This window comes from Vipera berus (genome assembly GCF_964194415.1).
Source record: "Vipera berus genome assembly, chromosome: 5".
Lineage (NCBI taxonomy): Eukaryota > Metazoa > Chordata > Lepidosauria > Squamata > Viperidae > Vipera > Vipera berus.
Window position 1 is genome coordinate 56,196,597 of NC_138207.1, and position 27,117 is coordinate 56,223,713.

General features: G+C 41.1%; 1 protein-coding gene across 4 annotated transcripts in view; it reads left to right on the forward strand.

The window, feature by feature from the left end:
• Window positions 1-27,117, forward strand: part of ATRNL1 (attractin like 1) — a 563,323-nt gene that overhangs the window by 352,962 nt on the left and 183,244 nt on the right. For all 4 annotated transcript variants that reach the window (XR_014026511.1, XM_081328305.1, XM_081328307.1 and 1 more), the window contains one exon: window positions 5,274-5,381. Coding sequence is in view for 3 of the 4 variants with exons in the window: in XM_081328305.1 (XP_081184431.1) it covers window positions 5,274-5,381 (108 nt within the window). In the remaining variant the exon portion in view is untranslated. The remainder of the gene's footprint in view (window positions 1-5,273; window positions 5,382-27,117) is intronic.

Below are 27,117 nucleotides of genomic sequence, written 5' to 3' on the forward strand. Positions count from 1 at the left end.
ACTCATATTTATGATGGTTGCAGTGTCTCAAGGTCATGTGATTCCCTTTTTTGACCTTCTCACAAGCAAAGGTTTGTCAAAAACAGATCATGCCAAACAAATCTTATTGCATTCTTTGACCAGGTGACAAAATTAGTGGACCAAAGGAATGCTGTGGATATAATTTACTTGGACTTCAGTAAGGCATTTGATAAAGTAGGTCACAACCTACTACTTGATAAGATAGAAAAATGTGGGGTTAGACACATCACCACCAGATGGATTTGTAGCTGGCTGACTGGCCGTACTCAGCATGTGGTCTTCAATGGAACTGCATCTACATGGAGGGAAGTGTGTAGTGGAGTGCCACAGGGTTCTGTTCTGGGCCCTCTTCTGTTCTGGGCCATCTTCATCAAAGATTTGGATGAGGAGGTAGATGGGAAACTCATCAGATTTTCAAACGACACCAAGCTGGCAGGAATAGCCAACAATCCAGAAGGCAGGCTTAAGATACAGGAGGATCTGGACAGACTTGAATATTGAGCGCTATCTAACAAAATGAAATTCAGTGGTCAAAAAAGTAAGGTTCTACATTTAGGCAAGAAAAACCAAATGCACAGGTTTGTATACGTGGTACCTTGCTCAATAGTAGTAACTGTGAGAGGGATCTCAGAGTCCTAGTGGACAATCACTAAATATGAGCCAGCAGTGTGCTGCGGCTGCCAAAAAAAACAGTGCTAGGCTGTATTAACAGAGGGATAGAATCAAGATCATGTGAAGTATTAATACCACTTTACAATGCCTTGGTAAGGCCACACTTGGAATACTGCATCCAGTTTTGGTCACCAAGATGTAAAAAAAGATGTTGAGACTTTAGAAAATGTACAGAGAAGAGCAACAAAGATGATTAGGGGATTGGAGGCTAAAACATATATGGAATGGTTGCTGGAATTGGGTATGTCTACTTTAATGAAGAGAAAGACTAGGGGTGACATGATAGCAATGTTCCAGTATCTCAGGGGTTGCGACAAAGAAGAGGGAATCAAGCTATTCTCCAAAGCAGCTGAAGGCAGGACAAGAAGCAATGGATGGAAACTAACCAAAGAGAGAAGCAACCTAGAACTAAGGAGAAATTTCCTGACAGTTAGAACAATTGATCCGTGGAACAACCTGCCTCCAGAAGCTGTGAATGCTCCAACACTGGACGTTAAGAAGAGACTGGACAGCTATTTGTCTGAAATGGTATAGGATTTCTTGTCTGAGCAGGGGGTTGGACTAGTTGACCTCCAAGGTCCCTTCCTACTTGATGATGGATGATGATGATGACTCACACCCTGGACGGTATCTCTTTACTCTCCTACCATCCGGTAGGAGATATAGGAATATAGCCAGCCGTACCAACAGGCTGAAAAATAGCTTTTATCCGTGGGCTATTAGGCTTTTAAATGGGACATAATCTTATGCAGGATTGACTTGGGAGGCCGGTGTGTGGTGTAGTTGGTTCACATAGTGTGGTGGGATGGAGGGTTTGTGGTCACTGTGTGTTGGGGGGAGAGAGCACAGGGGGAGGCTCAGCTAATCTCAATGTACACATGTTGTACTTTGACAATAAAGGTTTATTATGATGATGATGATGATGTCAATAAGGAAGCCAGATAAGAACTGTGGCAAGAATGGTTCTAAAATGGGGTAAAACTCCATTGTGGTCATAAGTCTAGGATTACCAGTACTGCTATACAGCACTTAGCAACTATGATCATATTTCCTTAATCAATTAGGACTCTTTCCTCCCAGCCAGCAAGATAGTATGAAAACTGATAGATAACCTGTGCCCCATTCTCACATTTGACTGTTATCCCTTTGGAGTAACAAATTAAGGGAGAAGAAAGCAAACTCATCCTTGATGGCAAACTGCAAGGCCATTCTTCCCTTTGATGGAAAGGATGGAAGGAACTAAATTCTGGAAAGAAGCAGGAAATATATTGTCCGAGCCAATCTTAGCAAGTAGTATAAGTAGCTTTCAGATGGGCTCTCAAAAATAAGAACATCCAGGTTCCTGGACAGCAATTGAAGAGAAGGAGAAGACAAAGAAGAGAAGGTTCTTACAACCATTTCCCCACTGCTTCACAGTGGACCTAAATTCTCTCAGAATCTCTCCTTTTCACAGTCATCTCCTATTCAGAATACAAGCAGAAATGCATTGGAGGTGAGGGTGATAGCGTAGTAACAGCAATAGCAACAGCATCACCATCACCATCTTTCCGCCTCTCACTCCTTCCTCCTTCTATTTGCTTCCACTTCAACTGTTATCATGGCCTCAGAGGACCATTTTGCCCCTTTAAATTTGAATACAAGGGGAACCTAAGGGGTCAATATATTTTCCGAAGCACCAGTGGGCAGGACAAGAAACAATGGGTGGAAACTAATGAAGGAGAGAAGCAACCTGGAATTAAAGAGAAACTTCCTAGCAGCGAGGACAATTAACCAGTGGAACAGCTTACCTTCAGACATTGTGGGTGCTTCATCACTGGAGGTTTTTAAGAAGAGACTGGACAGTCACTTGTCTGAAATGGTATAGGATCTCCTGCTTGAGCAGGGTGATGGACTAGAAGATCTCCCAAGTCCTTTCCAGCTCTATTCTGATTCTGATTCTTGTGCCGACAAGCACTACAGCAGCCCCTTTTCCTGCCTTCACTGTTTGCCTGTCCCTGGTATCCTACAAGCCTATTGTAATATCTACCTCTGGGAATGCTTTAGTATCTAGGTGTACTATTTTAAGTGTGTACAGAATTCAGTCCAGGCAATTCATTCCAAATGCAGCCAAACACAGTTCATATAAAGAAACAAGCAACTAAACTTAATTGGGCAACTAATTTGATTTAAATATTTAATATTGCCTTTATTAGTTTTTTGAATGCAGAGAAATAAGATTTGTATTATTTAGTGCTGCTCGTCATTTTCATTTGCTTTGTTTAATTAGTATTATTGTTATAGGTTGAAAGAAAAATATAAATTATCTCGGAAGAGTGTACATTGTGGCTAACTGAATAATTTGTGATATTGTTGGATGTAGGAGACAGAGTGGTCGAGCCAGGGGAAGAGTCAAATGGGGAATTAGTCTAGAGTCCCTAAGTGAGTAGAGAGGGCAAAGGCCAACCCACCTTGAATACTGTTAAACCTCACCCAGCTACAAACATCAGTCTGAGGAGGTCCTGTATATATGATTGAGCAATAAAACAGCTAATTGAACTCTTCATGTGTGGGTCTGGTTGTTTGCACCTGTCATAAGAGTTTCTAACAATGTGTGACTAGTGTGGGTCTTTAAGTTACACAGTAATAATGTTCTCTGATACTCAAACATTATTATTCATGTTTAAGTAATCAGAGAAAGGATTATGCTTAAGCATCTGCAGACACTATTAGTAATAACTCCATCAGACTACAGTACAAATACACAGAGAATCTAAAGGCTGAAAAGTCTTGTTCCCAGGATGGATTCAGAGACTTTCTTCTATGATATAAGATTTCAGGTCATACTCACTTGCTATGATTTTTCATATGTGTTCTTTGTTTAGAAAAATATTGTATGCATGTGTGAGGAAGATTTGATACTTGTGAAATATGATATATGTACTTTTTCTAACTTATACAGAACTAAACAATTGGTAATGACATGATACACTGGTTGCCAGCTAATTTTGTACAAGATAACTTGTACGTAATGTATTGTTTTGCTTTAAAACCTTAACACTTAAGGTTGCCATACTGAATTGCCTTTGGCTTTTGTGTAAAAGAGTTCAAGTTGTACAGCAAAGATAGATGCTAATGAATGTGGTTTTAGGAAAGCAGCAAAATAATATCTGAGAAAATAAAGTTTGACACAGTAATTAGCAGAGCAAAAGAAAGTGACCACAATTTATTTTGATTAAAAGAAACTATCAACAAATTTTCATATGGAAGCAAGGTTACTCTTTCAGATTCTGACTCTTGATGTTGACCTTATCACATTATATCAGTGTTGTTAATTTGCCAAATTTTGTCACACAGAATTTCTGTCAGCTATAAGGTTTGAGATTTCTAACTGTAGAAAAGAATCTATGATGGTTTTCCATACAATCCATGCCATCTTCTTTTATTATCATTACTTTTGCTGCTACACAATCAAGTTGTCATTTTCTCTTTTAATTCCTCTTCCACCACTAATATATCTAATACTTCATGGACAAATAATATGGAAAGATGGAGAAGCATTTTTTTAGCATTTTTTTTTTCTAATCAAGTTTCAGTGGAAAAAAATAAAATAATAATTAAACACTGTTTGAAACCATAGCTCATGGTAATTCTCATATATAAATATGAGGAGTAAATAGATGGATATGTGTGAGTGGGCATGGTGCAGTAAGGAATAGTGCATATTTTAAGGAGAAATAGAATCTTAAACGTTCTATTTCTTTTCCACCATCTAAGATTTTTTCCCCAAGTGAAAACGTGTATTTTTGTATTTTTAAGAAAAAGAAGTAAGTTTTGAACTAGCTGTTTTCAGCCTGTGCTCCTAATAGCTTATCTCTAAGAAATGTACAGGGAGCCTATGACTTACAGCCACAATTGAGCCAAAAGTTCCTGTTGTTAAATGAGAAATTTGTTAAGTGAGTTTTGTTCCATTTTAGGACCTATCTTGTGACAGATGTTAAGTGAACGATGGCAGTTATTAGGTTGGTAATGCAGTTGTTAAGTGACTCTGGCTCTCCTATTGACCTTGCTTGTCTGAAGTTACAGAAGGGATCAAATGACCCTGGGACCTTGCAACCATCATAAATATATGTCAGTTGTGCCAAGTGTCTGAATTTTGACCACGTGACTATGGGGATGCTGCAACGACCATAAGTGTGAAAAATGGTCATAAGTCACTTTTCTCAGTGCCATTGTAACTTCAAATGGTCACTAAATGAACTGTTGTAAGTCGAGGACTTATGTATTCGGTTCTAAAAATAGCAAAAACAACCCAGCCCAACCTGTAGTTTGATTCAGTGGCATAGAACTCAAAGGAAATATATCAAATCATGGTGTTCCCCATGTGTCTTCATAAAAACAAACTAACATTTCTGATTTTATTATGTTTTTCCTCAGGTATAGAAAGCCATGTTATCACACAACTGAACTCCTTTGGAACATATAGTTCAGAAGCTCCATTTCCCTTTAGTGGATCAATGTTAAACGTATCATTGATTGACTGTACTAAATATTCAATTTTAAATATACTTTATTAATGTAGGGATTTTTTTCCCTTTCCTTAGCAACTTTTGCGAGAGCGACAGCAGATGGCCAGCCGTCCTTTTGCTTCTGTGGATGTAGCACTCGAAATAGGAGCTGAGCAAACAGACTTTCTGCGAGGTCCATTAGAGGTAGGCACTGTGTCGCCAACTAGGGACCATTTCAATTTGCATATTTATATTGCTAGACTCATCTGCATCTGCTTCTGAAACCAAGAAGAGCAGGATTACCTGTAGCCAACAAGTTGAAGCTACATATGTTGTGTCATTTTCAAGGCTCATCATTTCAGTAGTGTAACATGAGCAGTAACAAAAGCCACCAGAGGATCCATTAACCTAGCCTGCAATGACAATCTGCTCACCTGGCAGCCCTTTTTTTTGGCGGACAACTGTTAGTTGCATGTATTAAACAAGCCTCATGTTTGGTCTTTTGAGTATACTGTGCCCCCTGGTTAACACTCATATCCATCTTAATTTACTAGGATTGTACTTTAAAATGTGATTTGCATTGCATGTCTTTATTCTGATTTAATATATTATGTTTGGAAATATATTACTTATGGATATATTATGTTTGTGATTAATGGATACATTCCAACATTTTTAATTGTAAAGGCAACATTCTGAAAAAGAAATTATAAAATGCTACACAATACAACATGGCAGGGGAATAATGTAAAAATGCACAAAATAGATTCTAGAAGCATCACCTAAAATTAAAGAGAAGTGCAAATATTGATAATGACTACCTGACATAACTAGGACCAGTTTTTTGTTCAGTTTAGTCACATAGTTCTGTATCTTTAACTATCATAGTTTATCTACTGTATATTCTACAAAAAATGTTCTGATATTTTTTCCAAATTATAAAGTAACTTATATCTGTCATTTCTTATATATAATTTGAGGTCTTTCTCTCAAGGGAAACAAGTAAGAACATGGTTGATTAGGGAAAAAATAGAAGTATGACCTCTTGCTTAGATATTATTTGATAGTCTCATTATAGCCATAGTTCCCTCTCTCACAGCTTAAAGAAACAGCAGAAACAGCTTAAAGAAACATTATATGTCCTTAGATGTACAAGTTACTCATACTGAGACCTTTATTAATGGGAATATGATAAGTGTGAGATTTCCCAGTCTATTTATACAGGTATTCCTCAAGAAACTACAGGCAGCTTAATGATAGTTCAAAATTATGTCCATCATTCCAAATTTATACGACTCTATTCCAGAGTTATGAGAGCTGAAGTGACACTGTGGTCATTCACCCTCACACAGACCACGGGAATGCTGCAGCATCCCCCTCTCTGCCTCTCATCCTTCATCCTGCCCCAGTGGGACTTGCAGTGCTCAGACCTGCTCCCTATGTCTCCTGGAAGAAGCCATCATTTTCAAGGTCCCAACAATTCCTTGCAGAAATGGCAGCTGCTTTGAGAGCTTTCTGCAGGATCAGCTGCCTGCCAATCAGCTGTCCATCAGGAGGCTTCAAAGCTCCATTGCCTCTTGCCCTTCAGATGGCCAGCTAAATCTTGAAAAGAACCAGTGTCCTCCATTTTGTTGCATAACTTTTGGAGAAGACTTCTTTTTCTTTAGCTCAAGGGAAAAAGCCACAGAAACATTTTATTTCCTTGTTGCTTCATTCCTTCAGCCTGGAGTCAAGATAAGGTTTTTAAAAGGGATAAACATTGGAAAGCAGGGGAAGAATTTAGTCCTAGCATCTAACTGGAGCAGAGGGGAATCAACAAATCTGTCCCTCCCAATTTTATTTTTATTGAAGAAATGTAGTTTTCTAGGGAAGGGAGGAAGGGAAATAAGGGAGGGACAGGTTTTAGGAAGCTCATCCTGAAGCTGCCTTTAATGCGAGGGCCAACTTTCCAAAGCCAGGCAAGGGGCAGGAGAGTTTTGCAGCTTCCCAAAGGCAAGCTGATCAGCGGCAGGCTGATGGGTGCAGAAGGCTCTGAAAGACTGGTTTCTTTTTTGCCACAGAAAAGCAGGGCACCTTGGCAGGAGAAGGGCAGAGGCAAAATTAAGAATAGCAGGCATGCCCAGAGTTTTCCTTCCTCATTCTTGCTCATTGGCAAGGCAGTTAGCTGTGTGGTGGGCCTGCGTGCAGGGTGGGGGAGGCCTGAGCAGCTGGGCTTGTGCCTGTGCTAGGATTCCCAGGATCTCCCCTACACCCCGAGCTGCATTTAATAACCTGTGCATTTATTTAACAAATGCACTGTAAAGAGCAGGAATCATTACCTGAGGCAATTCATTTAACATTGTTCCAACTTTTGACCCTAATGGACAGGTTCCATTATGGTCATAACTCAAGGAATACTTGTAATCATAAGAATCAAAGACAATCCTGCAATTCCTGCATAGGTATTTTGTACCCAAATTAACAGATTATTGGCTCCTAGAAGAGATACAGATTGTAGAGATATCTAATTGGCTTTGCTTATATCTGTTTTACTTTACTCCTACATGATCACTTAAGTAGTATATGATAGCTAGCAATAGGGACAGGCAAACGTTCAGATGTTTTAGAATGTAATTCCTAGGAGTCTAAGCTAGTTTAGCAAATGGTTAAGGATTATGACTGTAGTCTGAAATATCTAAGGATCCCATACGGCTTTGTCTTGTCTCAGTAGATCAGGCAGTGTGTATATGTGAGTAATCAAACTAAGCATATAAGAAAGCCAGCAGCATTATAGGTATCAGAAATTAGATAGCATATGTTAATAGAGGTAGGTTTTATCTCTGTAAAAATTATGATAGTGTGCTGACCATGGAACAGAATTACACTGACTAAATTACAAAATACTTTTATTTTAGCCTTCTTTGAGTAGTAGTGGCATTCCTTTCTTAAAGAAGTTGATTAAGATCCTCAGCAACCAGTACATTTCCACAGCACATTTATTGGGCATAAAGTAAAGGTAAAGGTTCCCCCGCACATGCGTGCTAGTCGTTTCCAACTCTAGGGGCCAGTGCTCATCTCTGTTTCAAAGCCGAAGAGCCAGCGCTTGTCCGAGGACGTCTCCGTGGTCATGTGGCCAGCATGATAAATCAGCAGGCTTACTCTGGGCCTCCTCCTGTCTGGCTATATGTTACCAAAAAATGCACAGTAAGAGGAAGAAAAGAGAGGAAGCTTGGAAAAGTAACATGTCATGGTTCCGACTAATGAGACAGATCAAAGAACATTGCATGATTGTTTACTCTAAAAAAGTCTATAATAATGAGAACGAAGCATCAGCACTCATGGATGGATCCTCAAATCTCTCTCTCAGCCCTAGGAGGAAGAGGTGGAGGTCCTCCAATTCAGGGGCTTGCTCATTATATGAATTGTTTAACCATTCGGATGCTTCTCCTTCTAGGCTGGACTCAATCACATCAACCATACCACCTGGGTCCGGGTAGAGATAGGCCCAGCAATTCAAATGAGAGCGTACTTGGTTTAGGAAAAAAATCAGTTTCTCTGGGTCCCCGTCAAAGGTTGCTCTGAAGGGTGGGGCCATCATTTATTGCTGGGGCCCCCCTGCTGCTGGCCCCACTGGTCCTGTCATATGTTCAGGGGTTGCACGTTCGGGCCCTGCTGCTGCCACCCTTGCTGTTTTTGTCCTCCCACCAACTTCTGATCTCCAGGCTTCTGCACCACCTCCAGCTGTTGCAAGGCCTCTATTAGCTGTGGCAAGCTCAGAGGTTGTTGACCTTTCACTTGTGGGGATTCCCTAACCTCCCATTGCTGCATAGGCCCCGGAAGCTGGCAGCAGCAGGGCCCGAACGTGCAACCCCTGAACATACAGCAAATTGTATTTATACTGCTAATAAAATCATAATTTCTTTTATTTCAGCTTCTTTAACCAACCTTCCTCATTTTATTTGATTGACAATCCATTTTGGATCAGATATAATTTCAGAAGCATTATTTTATTTTGTGGTAGTAGCTCTGATAGCTTTGATTATGTGAGTTTGACCTGTGGATTTTTTAGATAAATGTAGTGTTAGAACTATTATACAGTACCTATTGTGTTACAAAGTCTTCTACTAAGCTTGTAGTATAAATTCATTAACACATACATTCCTAAAGTTTTAGAATGGGATATTTTAATAGTTTCAACAAACCCTTTAATTCCTGGGGCCATTATTTATTTATTTAATTGCTTATGAGAGCTGCAGGGAGCATGGTAAGATCACTACCACTAGGGCACAGGCCTGCAACCCACGGCTCCGGAGCCGCATGCGGCTCTTTCAGCCATCTCCTGCGGCTCCGAGTCCTCTGCCATGTGCAGTCCCCCCCCAAAAAAAGTGGGACTAAAAAAGTTCAACCAATCAATTCAAATATGCAGGGTAGGTGCATATCTTGCCTTGGCTCCACTCTTCAGTCAAACCCTGTTCTGCGCATGCGCACATGTACGCACATGTGAACACATTTTTTGCGGCTCCCAGTTTTTCCTTTTGTGAGGGAACCGGTTCCGAGTGGCTCTTTCACTGTTTCAGGTTGCTGACCCCTGCACTAGGGGATTTGCGGGATACTCCAATATAAATAAGTATGTCAAACCAAGTGGAATCTGATTCTCACTGGGTTTGTTTTTGTTTTTTGTTTTACCTACCCACCTCCAAAGAGTAAAAATCACATTAAATTGTTGATTTGGGAAGTTTGAAAGCCACAAAATGGCTCAGGTTTAACTGAGGTGATAGTATATGTTCAACAGCAACCTTTTAGCTTCCCCAGTTTACTTAATATTGCTCATACAGTGCATTCAAGGAATGGATTACATTTTTAAGATTTTTTTTTTTTGCCCTGCCTTTCTACTCCTTCCTGTTCCTGTTTTTTCCCAAAACAATCTGTGAGGTGAGTTGAATCCTCACTTTTACTTCAGTCTTTAAACCATACACATTTAGTGTATAGACATCAGGGCAAAGCCCAAGGACAATATAGTGAAATCCAACTGAGTCCAATTCTTTATTTGCTTATACGTCATAGACATAATCTTGCCATATTAAAGCTACAACCTTCTAGACATACCCTGGAAGATTCTAGGGTATGGCTACCCTGAACTTATTCCTCTCTTCTCCATCCACTTTGGACTGCACAGTCTCTTAATTTGGGCTTCTCTCTGCTTCCTTCTTGGGAAACCACAGGCTATAATGGGAAAGTTTCAAAATGCTTGAAACTGCTTAATTTTTTGGCAGAATGGATTAGCGTAAGAAAACAGATCCTTTCATTGTCGCTAACCTTGCTAAGTTACAATTGGATACACATTCAAAAATTTTACCATAGTACTTTTCCTTGCACAGGAGCCATGCTAATCTTCTCTGTATCGTTCCAATTTTAGTATATGTGCTGCCAAAGCGAGCACGTACTTTTCAGAATATCTCCCACGTACGTTTTTAGATGGGTAGAGAAAAAAATGACACATCAGCCTCTAAAAATTCTAATAAGGAACCTATAAAACCCAGTGCAGAAAGTACCCTATTTCAATTTTTAAAAATCCAGATTATATAAAATAATTAAGTTCCTACCCTTCTAATTCCTTTTCCTGTTCCAAATTTAAAAGTACCAAAGAATTACCATTGACTTTCCCATGTAAAGGGGTGTGGTTATGCTATCTGTGATTGCTGGGTTTTCTGGAATAGGAGGATGGTTGGCACAGCAGGCATGCTGTACTTATAGTGATTATAAGCTACAAAGTAGAAATTATCTTCTTCCTGCTGCAAGCAATGTCATGCAGGTCTATCTGCATACTTCTTAGATGAGGAGTTGGATTTTGCCTCCTCCTCCTCCTCCTCCTAAAATTCAGGAGGGAATAAATGGTGAAATCCTCTTCATTTCCTAAGGTTTTTTTTCTCCATTTCTGCTATGTTCCCCTCCCTCTGTTCTACAAGACTAGTGACACCTGTTGCCTTTGCCACAAAGAAATTTGCTAAGCTGCTGCCTTTGGGTCTTTCCTCTGTTTCAGCTGTCACAGAAGTTCTCTCCACCTGCACCATACAGATACCTGCCACATGAGGATAGAATGTGTTGCAGATTCTTTTTGTTTTTCTCCTCCTCCTCCCAGAATCACAGTCACACTTTATTAATATTAGCTTTAATTAACTTAATAACACAGTGTATTAAACTATTTGAATAATTCAGTTAAACTTCAGAGACGAACAGTCTTATTATTGTTGTTTATAATAATAACCAGCTTGCTATGATAAAAAAATATGGTATTCTGAATAGAATAGCATAATTCGAAACATGGTTTTAGATCCCCTAGAGAAGTAGTCTATAGAGGAATGTTTTAAATTATTGAGGGGATGGGAATGGCAATAATGAAGAGCCTTGGTGGAGCAGTGGACTAATGCCTCCTTAAGTAACACCAGCTGCCTGCAATTAGTGCAGGTTCGCATCCCACCAGGCTCAAGGTTGACTCAGCCTTCCATCCTTCCGAGGTAGGTAAAATGAGGACCCAGATTGTTGGGGGCAATTAAGCTGACTTTGTAATAATGCCGCTTGGGGTGTGTGTGAAAGCCCTAATAAGCAGGCATATACATAGAATGAAGGCTACTGCTAAGCTTGTAAGCCGCCCTGAGTCTTCGGAGAAGGGCGGGATATAAATGGAATTAAAATAAAATAAATAAATAAATAAATAATTAAAAGAGTATGAAAGGAACAGACAGAGAAGGACTAATGGAAATAGCAGTGTGATATATGGATTTGGGAAGGATCACATAAGAATAAAAGAATGTGTTATAAAAGTGATGTCTAGCTGTAATCTTTATTTCTCTCTCCTTAAAAGCAATTAGAACCATGGTGGAGCAGTGGTTAGAATGCAGTTTTGCAGGCTAATTCCACCCAGAGCCAGGAGTTCGATCCTAACCAATTCAAGGTTGACTCAGTCTTCCATCCTTCTGAGGTTGTTATATTGGTGGCAATATGCTGACATTTGTAAACCTCTCAGAGAATGCTGTAAAGCACTGTGGAGTGGTATATAAGTCTAAGCGCTATTGCTAATAAGCTTCAGATCCCACTTACAATACAAAGAGACAAGGCTAGACAAAACAGCTGTGAGTGGGAGAATTTAATGCGTTGATAAACCTCACTGGTCAGCCAAGGATATGGCAGCAAACAGAGTACTCATGAAAATGGTGAACTCTGCTTCAGGACTCCCCAACTTTACCCCTGCCTCTTACATACATACACACAGAAACAACAATGTGATGTAAATACAAATGTCATGACTGAGATTTAATCATTTGCGTCCATCGCACCCTTCTACTCAGTAGATGCTAACATGAGTAGCTGTTCTCATAAATGTCAGATGTCACAAAATCCCAGAGGTTTCCATATATGGATTTGAAGTTAGAGCATCATGTGTCCATAAAAATCCAGAAACTGCAAAAAAAAGCTACTGAATCTAGATATGTACTTCCAGAACACACTATTAACACATTGCAATGAACCTGAGAAATTACTGAGGAACTTTATAGTTCTTGGCTGCTTTCCTCAGGTGAACTTATTTAAACAATGGGGTGTAGCTAAATTAAACCACAAGTAGGAATGTAACAGGGAGAACTTGAATATGGTTGTAGGTCAGTGATGTTAAAGTGATCTAAGTGTTCTGAAAAAGTGATGTGCCAACCTCTTTTTCAATATGTGTGTATATTGGCATATATAAAGCAGATGCATGTGTAAACTCCTATTGCATGAACTTTCAGGTTTATTTATTTAAAACATTTATAGAGCCTCCTATCTTAAAACCAGTTATGGCAATTATGAATTCAAAGATATATTTAATTTAAGGGTCTGTCATTCTACAGCATCTCCGTGATCCTTCTAATTCAAGGATATTTATTAGTCCAAATGGTGGCAGTATATTTCATAAGATACGCTTTAAGTACTAATGATATTCCAGTTACTCATATTGGAATCTGAATAATACACACAGTAGTTCCACTAATATAGATGACAAAAATATAAAATCTCTGTTCCCCAAAGGTTTACCCTATGACTGGGGGGGAGGGGGGGAGTGGGATGGGCTATTTTGCATTTACTCCATAGAATAGTAGCTTCCACTGGGGAAAAAATGAATAGGCAGTAGGTACAAATGACTACAGACATTATCATCAGAAAGCATGGACACCTCTGAATATCATCCATTGCTTGGTATGAGAAGACAGGTTATCTGAAATACCCATGCTTGTAATTTTTTAAATACAGTTTTTATCGAAAAACAAAGAAACCACTTTCCAAAAGGGTCTGTATGTGCTTGAAGTCTGTATGACCTTTTAATCCATGGCACTCCAAAAGGACTTTCTGCAATTCCTAAACAGGGTCTGATTTCTCTTCTCTTCTCTTCTCTTCTCTTCTCTTCTCTTCTCTTCTCTTCTCTTCTCTTTTCTTCTCTTCTCTTCTCTTCTCTTCGCCTCGCCTCGCCTCGCCTCGCCTCGCCTTGCCTCTCCTCTCCTCTGGCCTCCCCTCCCTTCCCTACCCCTCCCTTCCCTTTCCTCTCCATCCAGTTTTGTTCCCCATCTTTCACATCTCTGTATAACTATCTCTTCCTTTGCCCCATCTCCATCCTGTATTTTTCATCTTTATTCTTATTCCTAATGGAAGGAGAGAGGGGTGCATGTCTCTATGTGCACATATTTTCATGCTTTTCTGTAGGTGAAAGATAATAGTAGATAAATTCATTTGTAGTTTATAACAATGTACATTTGTTTTACAATTAATATTAATCAGTCATTCATTCTATCAGTAGTTTCGTTTCCTAATCCTAGTGTTTCCTTTTTCAGAATATAGTTTTACCACATGTGTACATAGACTGTGTGATGCATATATGCATGCAGAAACGTATCATATGCTCATTTATTGAGAAAGAGAAATTTTCCGTTACTATTCTGGGCTCGCCTTGATAATGGCAAATTGACAGGATGGAGAAGCCAAGGATCATGTAGTACTTTGGTCTATTTTTAATTTTTGTTTTCTTCTGTTAATTCTACCTTGGTGGAGGAGATATTTTAAATTGGAATCCTCCTAATAATATGTGTAAAATACATTGTATTCTTGCTGTCATAAGGCAAGGAACAAGCATTGTAAAGGGGTTATCTTGAACCCAAGCTTTTGTTCTGTTACTTCAGTATGGCATAAGTGCCTGCTGAGAACTAACAGTAATTTATTAAAAATATAACAAGAACCACACTTGACTTTTCTTCATTCAATTAATTGACATTTACATTAACCAGCTGGTGTTCAGTTTTTTCTTGTCAATAACATGGCTGGCTTTAAATTTTGCTTTCCGTACAATAGTTTTTGCTGGGCTTATTTTCTTTTTAATTTAAATAATATAAATAAAATAATGAGCAATTTTAAAATCTGCAGTCCAAGCACGCTTGATCATTTTGTAGAAAATGAAACTAGTCTGTATGCTTGATCAGCAGTATACCTTCCCTGTTTGTTTAATAGGAAAAGATCTGCGCAAGCTGGTAAAGCATTCTTTCAGCCTCTTTTTCACAGGTCATTTAATCAGTCTGTTTCACAGATCTTTTATCACAGTTGTCCTCATACATAAAGCACTATGTTGCCAAATTAGTACTGTGTAACTTCCCTGAAAGCTGTAACTATTTTGATAGAAACATAAACATGACACTTATCAAACAGTAAAAGGCATAAACAATTAAGTGTTCTTTTGTAAAATCCATTGATTCAGCTTTATATAATAGGAATATTTTAGGAATAGAGCTTCTAGTTATGTTGTAAGTGGAATAAGACTTGCAAAAGACTTGCTATCAAATTTTCTTTATCCCTAAAGCTTGCTTTCTTGCTTGTTTATTAAATTTATTTGCCACCCATCTGTTTCAAAGTGACTCTGAGTATCTTTCAATATTAAAAGCATTAAAACCATTAGATAAATATTCCTTAAACGATAAAAACATAGTAATATCCAAGGCAATTGCCCTCTTTTCTTTTTAGAAGCTTATTTTCCATAAGAGTTTAGACTGATATTAATGAATCTATGATTCATGTGTCAACTGTGACATACCATGTCATTTCTGATGACACACCAGACCTCTGTACCCTCTGGAAGTCATGAGGGTACTTTGCTCATGTGCAGCTTCTGAAACCTCCAAAAATTGTGTGAGCATTCTTGGATGACTTAAAGTGGTTCCAGAGGCTATTCACAAGCAGATACAAAGTTCTGAATAATCTGGGTAAAGTGTTTTGTTTTTAGTCAAATTAAATGTACAATTTATAGGATTTTGGAATAATACGAGGGCAATTCAGAAATAAACCTCCGTTTGAGCATGTGTGAGAAAAAGGCGGGGATAGCAATGCCCGTTCTATACCGCTGTGCGCAATAGTTCAGTAGGCAGTGAGGAGTGGAAGGAGAAGGTTGTGTTGCAGTTGGCTCGACTGCTAGATCAATTAAAAATGAACCAGTTTTTTAAATGAAACAGTGACTTGCATCACACCACTTCAGCAATGACAATGCGCTTCCAGATGCTGTTACAGAGTGGCTTCATTCCCAGGCGGGAGACTTTTTTGCAGCAGGAATTTCAAACCTTGTAAGACATTATGACAAGTGCCTCAATTTGAATGGCGATTATGTCGAAGAGCAATGTAATGTTATAGTTTTCTAATGTGTATACTGTAACCAGGCCCTCTGCCATGAAGGGCTTTATAGATGATAACCAGCACTTTGGATTGTGCTCAGGTTGCAAGATCAGGTCAATGTATTGGTATCTTGAGTGGTGGACCCAAATTCTTGCCATCCCTCAATACTTTATCTATCATATTGAATGGGATCTGGTCAGTGTCTTGGCTTAAGCCAGACAAATTCTGTAAGCTGTTACAACAAAAAGATAGTTCTAAACCACACTTCAGTCTTTCCATAGTTCTTGCTGCTTCTTCCTCACTCTGCACAATAGACCCCCAAATGACAGTTGTGAGACTGTTGATCATAAAGGGATAATGTTTCTGAATATTTATATTTTACCATCAGCAGAGTATGGGATAATCCATATAATGTACTCCAGGTAATCCAAAAGTTATAACTTACAGTCATAAGTTATAGCAGTCATAAAATGGATCACCCCTCTGACAGACCTGATTTTACAATGTTTTTGGGAGTGGTCCCTAAATGAATGCCACAATCATAAAGTAAATGCTACAATCCTTAAGCAAATTCCATAGTCATTAAGCAAACTAATTTTTTGCTTTGGATTGGTTTTTCCAAAACCTAGAAATAAATGTCACTCTTCAGCAAAAATGTCATTAATCAGTCATGTGACTACAGCATTCTGCAAATGACTGTAAATGTCAACTGGTTACCAAGGGCCAGAAATGGAGTGACCTCCCTGCGGAGAGGGGGCAGCCATTGGAACTCTGGAACCAGGTGATAATTACCCACAGGAATTTATCTCATAATTTTGAATGGTCGCTAAGTGACTGGTCATAAGTGATGGACTACCTGTAGGAGAAGTAGACAACCTACATAGCAACAATAAGAAAGGCAAATAACAGAATATTTTGTGTATTTACTAATTTACATTTAGATTTATAACTTACCTTTCCAAGTTTGTAAGGCATACATGTAAGGAAAAACCATGTTCACAAAATTTTTTATGTATTGTTTTTTAAAAATCCTATAAAATGCTGTATGTTTCAAATGAGGTTATTCATTATCTTCCTGCTATAGAACATACATGTTCTGTACTCCTTCATACCTGGTTGCACTGAAAGGATTTCCCCTGCCTACACTATAGTGCTAACTTGTCTTCCCTCTGAGTTTTTAGATGTCTTGCCAACTGTCTCTGATTAGATGCTAATATCTATCACTCCATTTATTTCTTCTTTGTGTCTGCCTAAGCTTACTCCCTTTTACTTTAAAGATTCACCATGGTAACATTAATTCTTGGACTGGGACTCTGATTCTAGAATCTAGACCCCTTGATCAGTTTTGACTACACTGATTTGGACAATTGTCTTTCTTCTAATCTTGTTCTTCTTGTCCAGTTCAGCTTTGCATTGTCATCCAACAAACATGAGAAAATCCATACTATGGTCTATTTTCCGCTACATAGAAACATTACATCAGTCTTCTTGTTTGGGCTCTGATGCTTTATTTAAATATTCATATCCAGCGTTATAGCATCTTCAATCAATATAACCTATCTATTCCTTGACCATGTTTGCATGGCTACTTTCTATGTACAGAATCAACATTTAGTACTTATTATCCTTATGACTTAGATTTAAATTCATCTGAAGTCCCAATGGCTCAGTGCCTAAATCTGTAGAGGACATTCTGTATATTATATTCTCTTACACAAAACATTGGAAGATAGGGTAAATTGGGTCATAGGATCATCAAAATGTAGAACTGGAAGGGATTACAAAGATCATCTAATTCAACCCTATGCTATATGCAAGAAATCAATTAAGCCATCCACGAGAGACAAAAAGATGTTCTGATTTTTTATCTTCTCATATATACTGTTTTAGTCTTGTTTATAAAAGAGAGTATGTAAGCTGCTGAGATGTAGCAATGATTGAAAGGGACATGTAAAAAGAGCCTTGGTGGAGCAGTGGGCTAATGCCTCCTTAAGTAACACCAGCTGCCTGCAATTAGTGCAGGTTCGAGTCCCACCAGGCTCAAGGTTGACTCAGCCTTCCATCCTTCTGAGATAGGTAAAATGAGGACCCAGATTGTTGGGGGCAATAAGCTGACTTTGTAATAATGCCGCTTGGGGCCCCCCGAAAGCCCTAATAAGGAGGCATATACATAGAATGAAGGCTATTGCTAAGCACATTGATTTGTGCTTTAGATTGTAAGCCGCCCTGAGTCTTTGGAGAAGGGCGGGATATAAATGGGATTTTAAATATATATATATTTGCTCCATGTTTGGGGCCTAGCAAGGTAATCTAAATAGTTAACATTTGAAACATATCTTCCCTTGCAGAAAAAAGCTAACAAAAGCGAGAGAGACCTTGTGGCTTAGAGGCAAATAACACTGCCTTGTATGCAATCAGCCCAGGTTCGAATCTCAGAAGGGTATAGCTGACTGATGAAGACTAAAGAGTCAGAAATGCATCTCAGTTTCCCTTTAAATTCTTTGTTAGTAATTTACACAAATATATGAACTGTCCAGTGTGACTACAGCCTGTTCGATGGCCTTCAAGATAGGCTGAAAACAGGAAATAAAGATTTGCTCCATGTTTGGGGCCTAGCAAGGTAATCTAAATAGTTAACATTTGAAAAAAATATATATATATATATATATATATATATATATATATATATATATATATATATATATATATAACATACATATATATATATATATATATATATATATATATATATATATATATATATATATAAAACATATATATATATATATATGTAAGTAAATAAATAAAGTAGCAAAGAAATTAGAATATTACAGAGTCCCCCTGTGAGAGAGATGGGCGGTTTAAAAGCCAAATAAATATCAATATATATATCTATATCTATACCTATCTATATATCCATATCCATATCTATATCCATCCATCTTTGTCTTAACTATATTCTGTCTATCTTCTATCTTTGGACCGATAAGAGAATCCTAAGCTTGTAACTCTTGTAGCTATAAAATAATATATCTAAAAATATAGAGAACAAAATTTGCATCAGTTCATTTGTAATTATGACTAAAGAGGTTCCAGTAAGTTATTCCTTATTATTTTATAGTGAAAAATAAACTTTGAGGGATTTGATTTCCTAATTGTATTGTTATTACATTCAACTTTCCTTAATTTCTACTATCTCCTAATAGTTCCTAATTATTAATTAAAACACTGTATAGTCTTGTCCATCCACTGGAATCTTATTTTTTTGTTTATTTTATTCATTATTTTGTGTGTTTTTATTTATTATTTTGACTTCCAAGTCTGCCTTGCAGTCATAATTTGGAGGCTGTATTCCATTCTTGCTCCAGGAAATGGAAGATTATATCAGCCCCTTTTCTGTCCTTTTGAAGGTTTCTTGCTTTTTTTCCAAAGCAGTTTCATATTGCTTTTCTAGTTTTCTGCATGTCCGCTGATTTATTCCACTTTGACCTCAAAACATACTGTGGCAGCTGTTTTTCCCCCCTATTCCATCTTGCTGTATGTTTTTCTCTGACCTGTCATAACTCTGTAGTAGCTAAAAATTGCCCTTCCAGTCAGATGGCCTCATTTATCTGGAAAATGTTTTGGCCTCTGAAGCTGTTGAATCTCTTCATTTGAGATATTGCTTCAAGAGTTTTCCTTTTTTCTTCAAAAGCCATTTTTCCCCCCTGAAAAAACATTTTATGATACCAGTGAAGGATTTATTTTCAGAAAAGGCAGAAAATTAGTCTTCCTTTTGAGAAACAATACTTATATCAAACAGGAATTTTGGCTTGTCTGCAGTAATGATTTCACCTGCTCATACACCCACCTGAAAATCTAATTGGACACATAATTGAGAATGTTAAATTATGTATTTTCAGTGCTTTATCCTATGATAAATTTAAAGTTTCTTCTATTTAAGATACCAAATCCGAACCTATGTTCTAAACAAAGTAACTTAATTTAAACATATTAAACATTAAGGCTAGAATTAGTCTAAATGTAGATATAAAGCAAACATAAAATTACCACTTCTTGTAACTTATTTAGCTTTTATGGTCCCTTCACGGCAGATGAAAAGAGTGAAAGCTATAGCCTTAGGTTTCAACAACTGGTCTGCTTCTTCAGCTCAAAGGAGATCTGTTCATAATCATGCCTAGAAAGAGCAGTCATGATATACCCTCTGGCTAGATTTATCCCATTGGAGAGACTGTATTTCATTTCTACTTTTTTATGGCTGAGAAAAATTACAGATACTCCTAGCTTGTGTGTTTTAAATAATTCGCAGTAGCTGTACTCCTGCTGAAGACAACAAGGGAGATTAGAATGCACTATGTAAATATTTCTTTTCTGGAGACTTCACTAAGAGGTTCATAATAGTGCAGTACTTTCTCTTCATGTTTTTTTTCTATAAGGAGTTCCTAAATGTTGGGCCCTCACATCTATCTTTAATGTAATCTTAATGTACACAACTTCCCTAAAAATCCAAACACCTGAATGTACAAAAATGAACAGTGAAAACAATACAATGGAATTTTGGCAAAGATGGATTTATGGTAACATTGTACAGCTGAAAAATTCTTCACACCTCTGGTCTGTCTGCACCTCCCTGAGGGCAGTTTACCACACAGTTTGAGAACCCCAAGGCAAGATTGAAATAGGCCTTGAGATTTACTAACACACACCACAAACACACACATTCACACACACAAATGCATGCATGCACATATATTCATCTCCTATATCATCTTTAAAGACAATTAAATGGTAAAATCAGAGATGCCATGGTTATTTAAATGAAATACCTCTCTGAACCTAGATCCCTGTGGTGATAAAATGGGAGGAGAATAAATAACACACATGAGTTCTAGGTTCATTCCTAGCATTTATGTGGCAGAACAAAATGCTCTGAAATAATGCCTAAGTTCACATAATAATGTCCCGAGCTATGATTTTGTTAAATATCACTGTGCTAAACAAAAAAAATAGAATAGAATAGAATAGAATAGAATAGAATAGAATAGAATAGAATAGAATAGAATAGAATAGAGCTGGAAGGGACCTTGGAGTTCTTCTAGTCCACGGGTCGGCAACCCGCGGCTCCGGAGCCGCATGCGGCTCTTTGAGCCGTCTCCTGCGGCTCCCAGCCGCCCGGTGCGTGCGCACCTCTTCGAACGGGCAGTGGTACGCGCGCACCTCTCCAAATGGAGAGTGGCACCGCCCGTTTGGAGAGGTGCACACGCACCTCTCCAAACTTTTGGAGAGGTACGCACACACCTCGGAATGGGCAGCGGCGGCGCCCGTCCAGAAAGCTGCTCTCAGCCCGTCCGGAAGAGTAACGAAGAAACGCAGCCGGAACGTGAGCTGAGTTTCCAGGAAAACCGTGGCAATGTCTCCTGCCCCACCCCTGCCTCCCGACGCTGTCCGGCCACCGGGTAAGCTCCCTTGTGCTTCGGGACCACCCCCACGTGGCCTGTCACTCCCCCTTCCCACGCCCATCACCTACCCGTGTATAGCCCCCTCCCACCACCGGTTCACGGCCCCCTCTTCTTCCTCCACGGTTGCTGCCGCCGCCGCGTCTCCAGCCAGGCTAGTAGGTAGAAGGGGCGGGGCCCCCAGCGCCGCATTGTCAAGTTGTCGCCTGTCCAGCCTGTTGCCACCACCCACGCTGTGTCCAGGCGTGTTCCGGCCCGGGCGGCCCCGGCCCTAGATGTCGCGGGGCCTGCTTGCATCGGCCGGGTCCCGGCGGAGGCGTCCTGCGCATGCGCGTGCTGGCCAGATGCCAGGCAGTCTCCCTGGCGGTGTCGGTCGATCGGAAGATGCAGCCGGCGTGCGGAGGGCAGGCCCCCAAGACGAGGTGGGCCTGCACTAGTGGTGTGCGAGGATGGCGGGGGTGGCTCCCGTGGCGAGGAGGGCGTGTCCGTGGGGGGTGAGTGCCTTGCGCCACGCTGCGAAGAGGGGCCCTGCCAAATGTCGCGCCCGTAGGCCACAAACATGCCGCAGCAGCTCCCCCAAAGAGCGGCACCGCCGCCCGTTCACGCGGAGGTACGCGCGCACCTCTCCCAAGGACGGCGGCGGCTTTCTGACGCCTCCGGCTGGAATCGCACCCATTAGCAGCAGCGCCAGGAGCGTCCGCCAGGGCAAACAAGGGGAAGGGCGGCTCCCCCAGCCTCGCAGATCCTCGGGAGCGGCAAGGACCGGGTTTCTGCTCGGAGGGAGGGGGGAGCGCAGCTCGCACGGTCCGGCTTCGTCCTCTGGCCCGGCCCAAACGCCGCCTCTCTCGCCCCCTGCGCCGGGGCCAGGGGCCAGGCTGGGCACGCGAGGCGTTATTCCCCTCCTGCAGGGCAGCCGCGGAGCAGACAAAGAAGGGAGGGACGTGCTCCCTCCTTCTGCCCCCCTCCGGAAAAGCGGGCGGGGGGCGGGCTTCCTGGCCGGGCTTCTTTGGGATGCTGGCGCCTGAACAAAGGGCGGGAGCCGCCCAAGGTGGGCTGCAGCAACTCGCTTCTCTGCCCCCCCTCCAGGCAAGCAGGGCTTCGTCCCCCGCCTCTCCGGACCTGCCCGCACCGCTCTGACCCTCCCACTTTTAAAAGCCGCTGTTCTTAGGAGAAAAGCCCCCGTCACCCCCTCCCCCTGCGTGCGCCGGCCTGGCCCCGTTTGACGAACGCGGCAAGTCTCCGGACGGGACGGCGCGCACCTCTCCAAAGGGGAGACCCATCGCCGTGCAGGTGCCTCCCATTTTGTGCATGCGCAAAATGTTTTTTGCGCGTGAGTGGACGCACGCGTGCGCACCTTTTGCGGCTCCCACTTTTTTGTTTGTGTGACGGAACCGGTTCTGAGTGGCTCTTTTCCTTTTTCCGGTTGCCGACCCCTGTTCTAGTCCATTCCCTGTTCGAGCAGGAGAACCCATACCATTTCAGACAAGTGATTGTCTAGTCCACAGGTCTGCAACCCGCGGCTCCGGAGCCGCTTGCGGCTCTTTCAGCCATCTCCTGCGGCTCCCAGTCCTCTGCCATGTGCAGTCCCCCCAAAAAAAAAGTGGGACTAAAAAAGTTCAACCAATCAATTCAAATATGCAGGGTAGGTGCATATCTCGCCTTGGCTCCACTCTTTAGTCAAACCCTGTTCTGTGCATGCGCGCATGTATGCGCATGTGCACACATTTTTTTGCGGCTCCCAGTTTTTCCTTTTGTGAGGGAACCGGTTCCGAGTGGCTCTTTCACTGTTTTAGGTTGCTGACCCCTGGTCTAGTCTCTTCTTAAAAATCTCCAGTGATAGAGCGCCCACAATTTCTGAAGGCAAGCTGTTCCACCAGTTAATTCCCCTCACTGTTAGGAAGTTTCTGCTTAATTCCAGGTTGCCTCTCTCTTTGGTCAGATTCCAACCATTGTTTATTGTCTTGCCCTCTGGTGCTTTGGAGAATAGTTTGATGCCCTCTTATTTGTGGCAGCCCCTCAAATACTGGAATACTGCTATCATGTTGCCCCTATTTCTTCTTTTCTTTAGACTAGCCAAGCCCAAGTCCTACAGCTGTACTTCATATGTTTTAGTCTCCAGGGCTTTGATCATTTTAGTTGTTCTTCTCTGAACCTTTTCCAAGGTCTCAACATCTTTTTTGTAGTATGGTGACCAAAGTTGGTTGCAGTATTCCAGGTGTGGTCTTACTAGAGTTTTATAAAGTGATACTAATACTTCACCTGATCTTGATTCTATGCCTCTGTTTATACAACCCAGGATTGTATTAGCTTTTTTGGCTGCTGCTGCACACTGCTGGCTCATAGTCAATGATTGTCCACTAGGATTCCACGGTCCCTCTCACAGTTGCTGTTTTTGAGCCAGGTCTCACCTAATCTGTACTTAAACCTTTGATTTTTCCTGCCCAAATGTAAAACTTTGCTTTTTTCCACATTAAAACTCATTGTTCAAGTTTGTCAAGATCTTTTTGGATCCTGAGCTTGTCTTCTGGGGTGTTGGCTACTCCTGCCAGTTGAATGAACAAATGAACAAATAACATTATGCTTTACTGCAGTGTATGGACCTAATCAGTCAAAGCATGTGAGGTCTGGGTCATTGTTTTAATGGATGGGAATCCTCCTAATCTTCTACAGCTCACTATGCATTAAATTCAATTATTAATAAAAATAAAATTAATTAAATAAAAATTAAAATAATAATTTTAATCTTAATGTCATGGGCATTTTTACTCTTCTCAATTGAATTCCTAAAAGTAATGAAACATAATATTTTTGCAGATTTCATACTGTTTCAATGAATAAAAATTAACACCCTTGAAATATTGGCACAATGAAGTTATTGTATTTGCATATCAGTTTACAAGAAAGATATTATAAATGAAAGACATGAAAGACAAAAAAAAAACAGGATAATATTCAGTTATTACCTGCAATTTTAAACCTAATAGATTTTTTTGGCTGTTGATATTATGAAAGTTGAAATCTTATTGTATAGGAAGAGATTCACAATGCAGTACAAGATTTCATGATTATAGAAACACATATGAATTGAAATCTAACATGCTCTACATTTCCCATTAATTTAGATAGATTTATTTTATTTATTTTATTAGTTGAATTTATATACCGCCCTATTCCCGAAGGACTCAGGGCGGTTCACAGGGCAAGTTAAAAACAATACAAAAGAGAGAATAAAATAAAATTAAATTAATACAGCCCACAATTAAGATAACATTAAAAATTAAAAATTTAATTTAATTTAATTTAATTTAATTTAATTTTTTAATTTAATTTAATTAATATAACTTAAAATCCCTCAGTCCAGGCCAGACAATTCAAACAACCAAGTTTTTAAATCTCGGCGAAATGAGCAAAGGTCGGGGGCAGTCCGAAGCTCCATAGGCAGTTCGTTCCAAAGGGCGGGTGCACTCACAGAGAACGCCCTCCCCCTGGGAATCACCCGCCGGCAATCTCTGACCAGCGGAACCCTAAGGAGGCCCTCCCTATGGGCGCGCACAGGATGATGGGAAGCTGATGCTGGCAGCAGGTGCTCCCTGAGGTAATCCGGACCCATGCCATTTAGGGCTTTATAGGTCATCACCAGCACCTTGAATCTCACCCGGAGGGCAACTGGAAGCCAATGCAGCTCGCGGAGAAGAGGTGTTACATGAGAGTATCGGGAAACTCCCATTACTACTCGCGCAGCTGCATTCTGCACCAGCTGAAGCCTCCAAGTGGTCCTCAAGGGCAGCCCCATGTAGAGAGCATAGCAGTAGTCCAACCGGGAGGTCACGAGTGCATGAGTGACTGTACGCAGGGCATCCCGGTCCAGATAGGGCCGCAACTGGCGCACCAGGTGAACCTGGGCAAAAGCCCCCCTGGTCACGGCTCCAATATAATCTTCCAAATTGAGCCGTGAATCCAGGAGGACGCCCAAGTTACGAGTCCTATCGACGGGGGGTAACACCTCACCCCCCATCATTAAAGATGGAGAAGAATGATTCACTCGAGATGCCAGTACGCACAGCCACTCAGTCTTGGCAGGATTGAGTCAGAGCCTGTTTCTCCCCAGCCAAACCCGAACCGCCTCCAGGCAACGGGACATCACGTTGAGGGCATCACTGAGTTGGTTCGGGGTGGAAAGAAAAAGTTGGGTATCATCAGTGTATTGATGATACCCCACCCCGAAACCACGAATGATCTCACCCAGCGGCTTCATATAGATGTTGAACAGGAGGGGAGAGAGGACCGACCCCTGAGGAACTCCACAAACGAGAGGCCTCGGGGCGGACCTCTGCCCTCTCGTCAACACTGACTGCGAATGGCCCAGGAGGTAGGAGGAGAACCACCGTAAAACAGTGCCCCCCACTCCCAACCCCCTGAGACGTCGCAGCAGGATTCCATGGTCGATGGTATCAAAAGCCGCTGAGAGATCTAATAGGACTAGGACAGAGGAGCAACCCCTGTCCCGAGGCCGCCAGAGATCATTCATCAGCGCGACCAATGCCGTCTCCGTGCTGTACCCGGGCCTGAAGCCCGATTGGTATGGGTCAAGATAATCAGTTTCCTCCAGGAACAGTGTACAACAGAAGACGGGATGAAGGAGTCCTAGAGAAAATGCATCTAGGTAGATTCTCCAAAGAAAGAGTCAGCTGGTGAGGCATTACTCTGGGAAACAAATGTATACCAACAAAATCCATAAGAGTCATTAGGAGTTGGGTGGCATACAAATGTAATAATAAATTTATAAGGAGTTCTGCCTAACAGGCACAAGACCAATTCAAAATTTATCAAGAGCAATTCAATATTTATCAAGCTTACAGTGATTATTTCCTTTGTTTAATACAACTGATATGGCAAAGAACCATATTGTGGCAGACTTCAAAATGTTTAGAAGGAAATTCAAGTTTTGGCACTAACCTATTGTTTTCATTCCTTTTTTGTGGCCATGGAAAAGATTCAGAAAAGAAAAAAACTTCGTGTCAGTGGCTAGCTGTGAAAATGTGTTGACAGCTGATGCGCTACCACACTCTCAACAACCTTCGCCAAAAAGCGAAGGTTGGAGACCGGACGATAGTTATTCAAAATAGCTGGGTCCAGGGCAGGCTTCTTGAGAAGGGGTCTCACCACCGCCTCCTTCAAGGTGGCAGGGAAGACACCCTCACTCAAAGAAGCAGATATCACTGCCTGGAACCAGCCTTGTGTCTCCTCCTGAGCTGAATAAACCAGCCAGGAGGGGCACGGGTCCAATAAACAGGTGGTAGAACTCAGCCTCCCCATAATCCTGTCCACCTCCTCGGGAGTCACAGGATCAAATTCAGTCCAGATAATACTACTCTCAAGACCGCTCGATTCCTCCCCATCAGACTGCCCAGTCAGAGTCCAAACCAGTCTGAATCTGAGCGATTTTGTCCACCAGATGCTGGCTGAACTCCTCGGCCCGCCCCTGTAAGGGCTCCTCCCTCACCTCCTGATTAAGGAGGGAACGAGTTACCTTAAACAGGGTGGCCAGGCAATTATCTGCGGACGCGATGAGGGCAGTGAAGTAATTAGACTTTGCCGTCCTCATCGCCGCGAGATAAGACCTAGTAAAAGATCTTAGTCACAATCGCTCAGATTCAGATCGGCTGGATCTCCAACAGCTCTCCAGACTCCGTCTCCGATGCTTCATCTCCCGTAGCTCCACAAAAAACCATGGAGCCCATCAGGATCTGCGCCGGGTCAGGGGTCGCAAGGGTACAACACGGTCAAGTGCCTCAGTGGCAGCCCTCTCCCAAGCCTCCACCATGGCA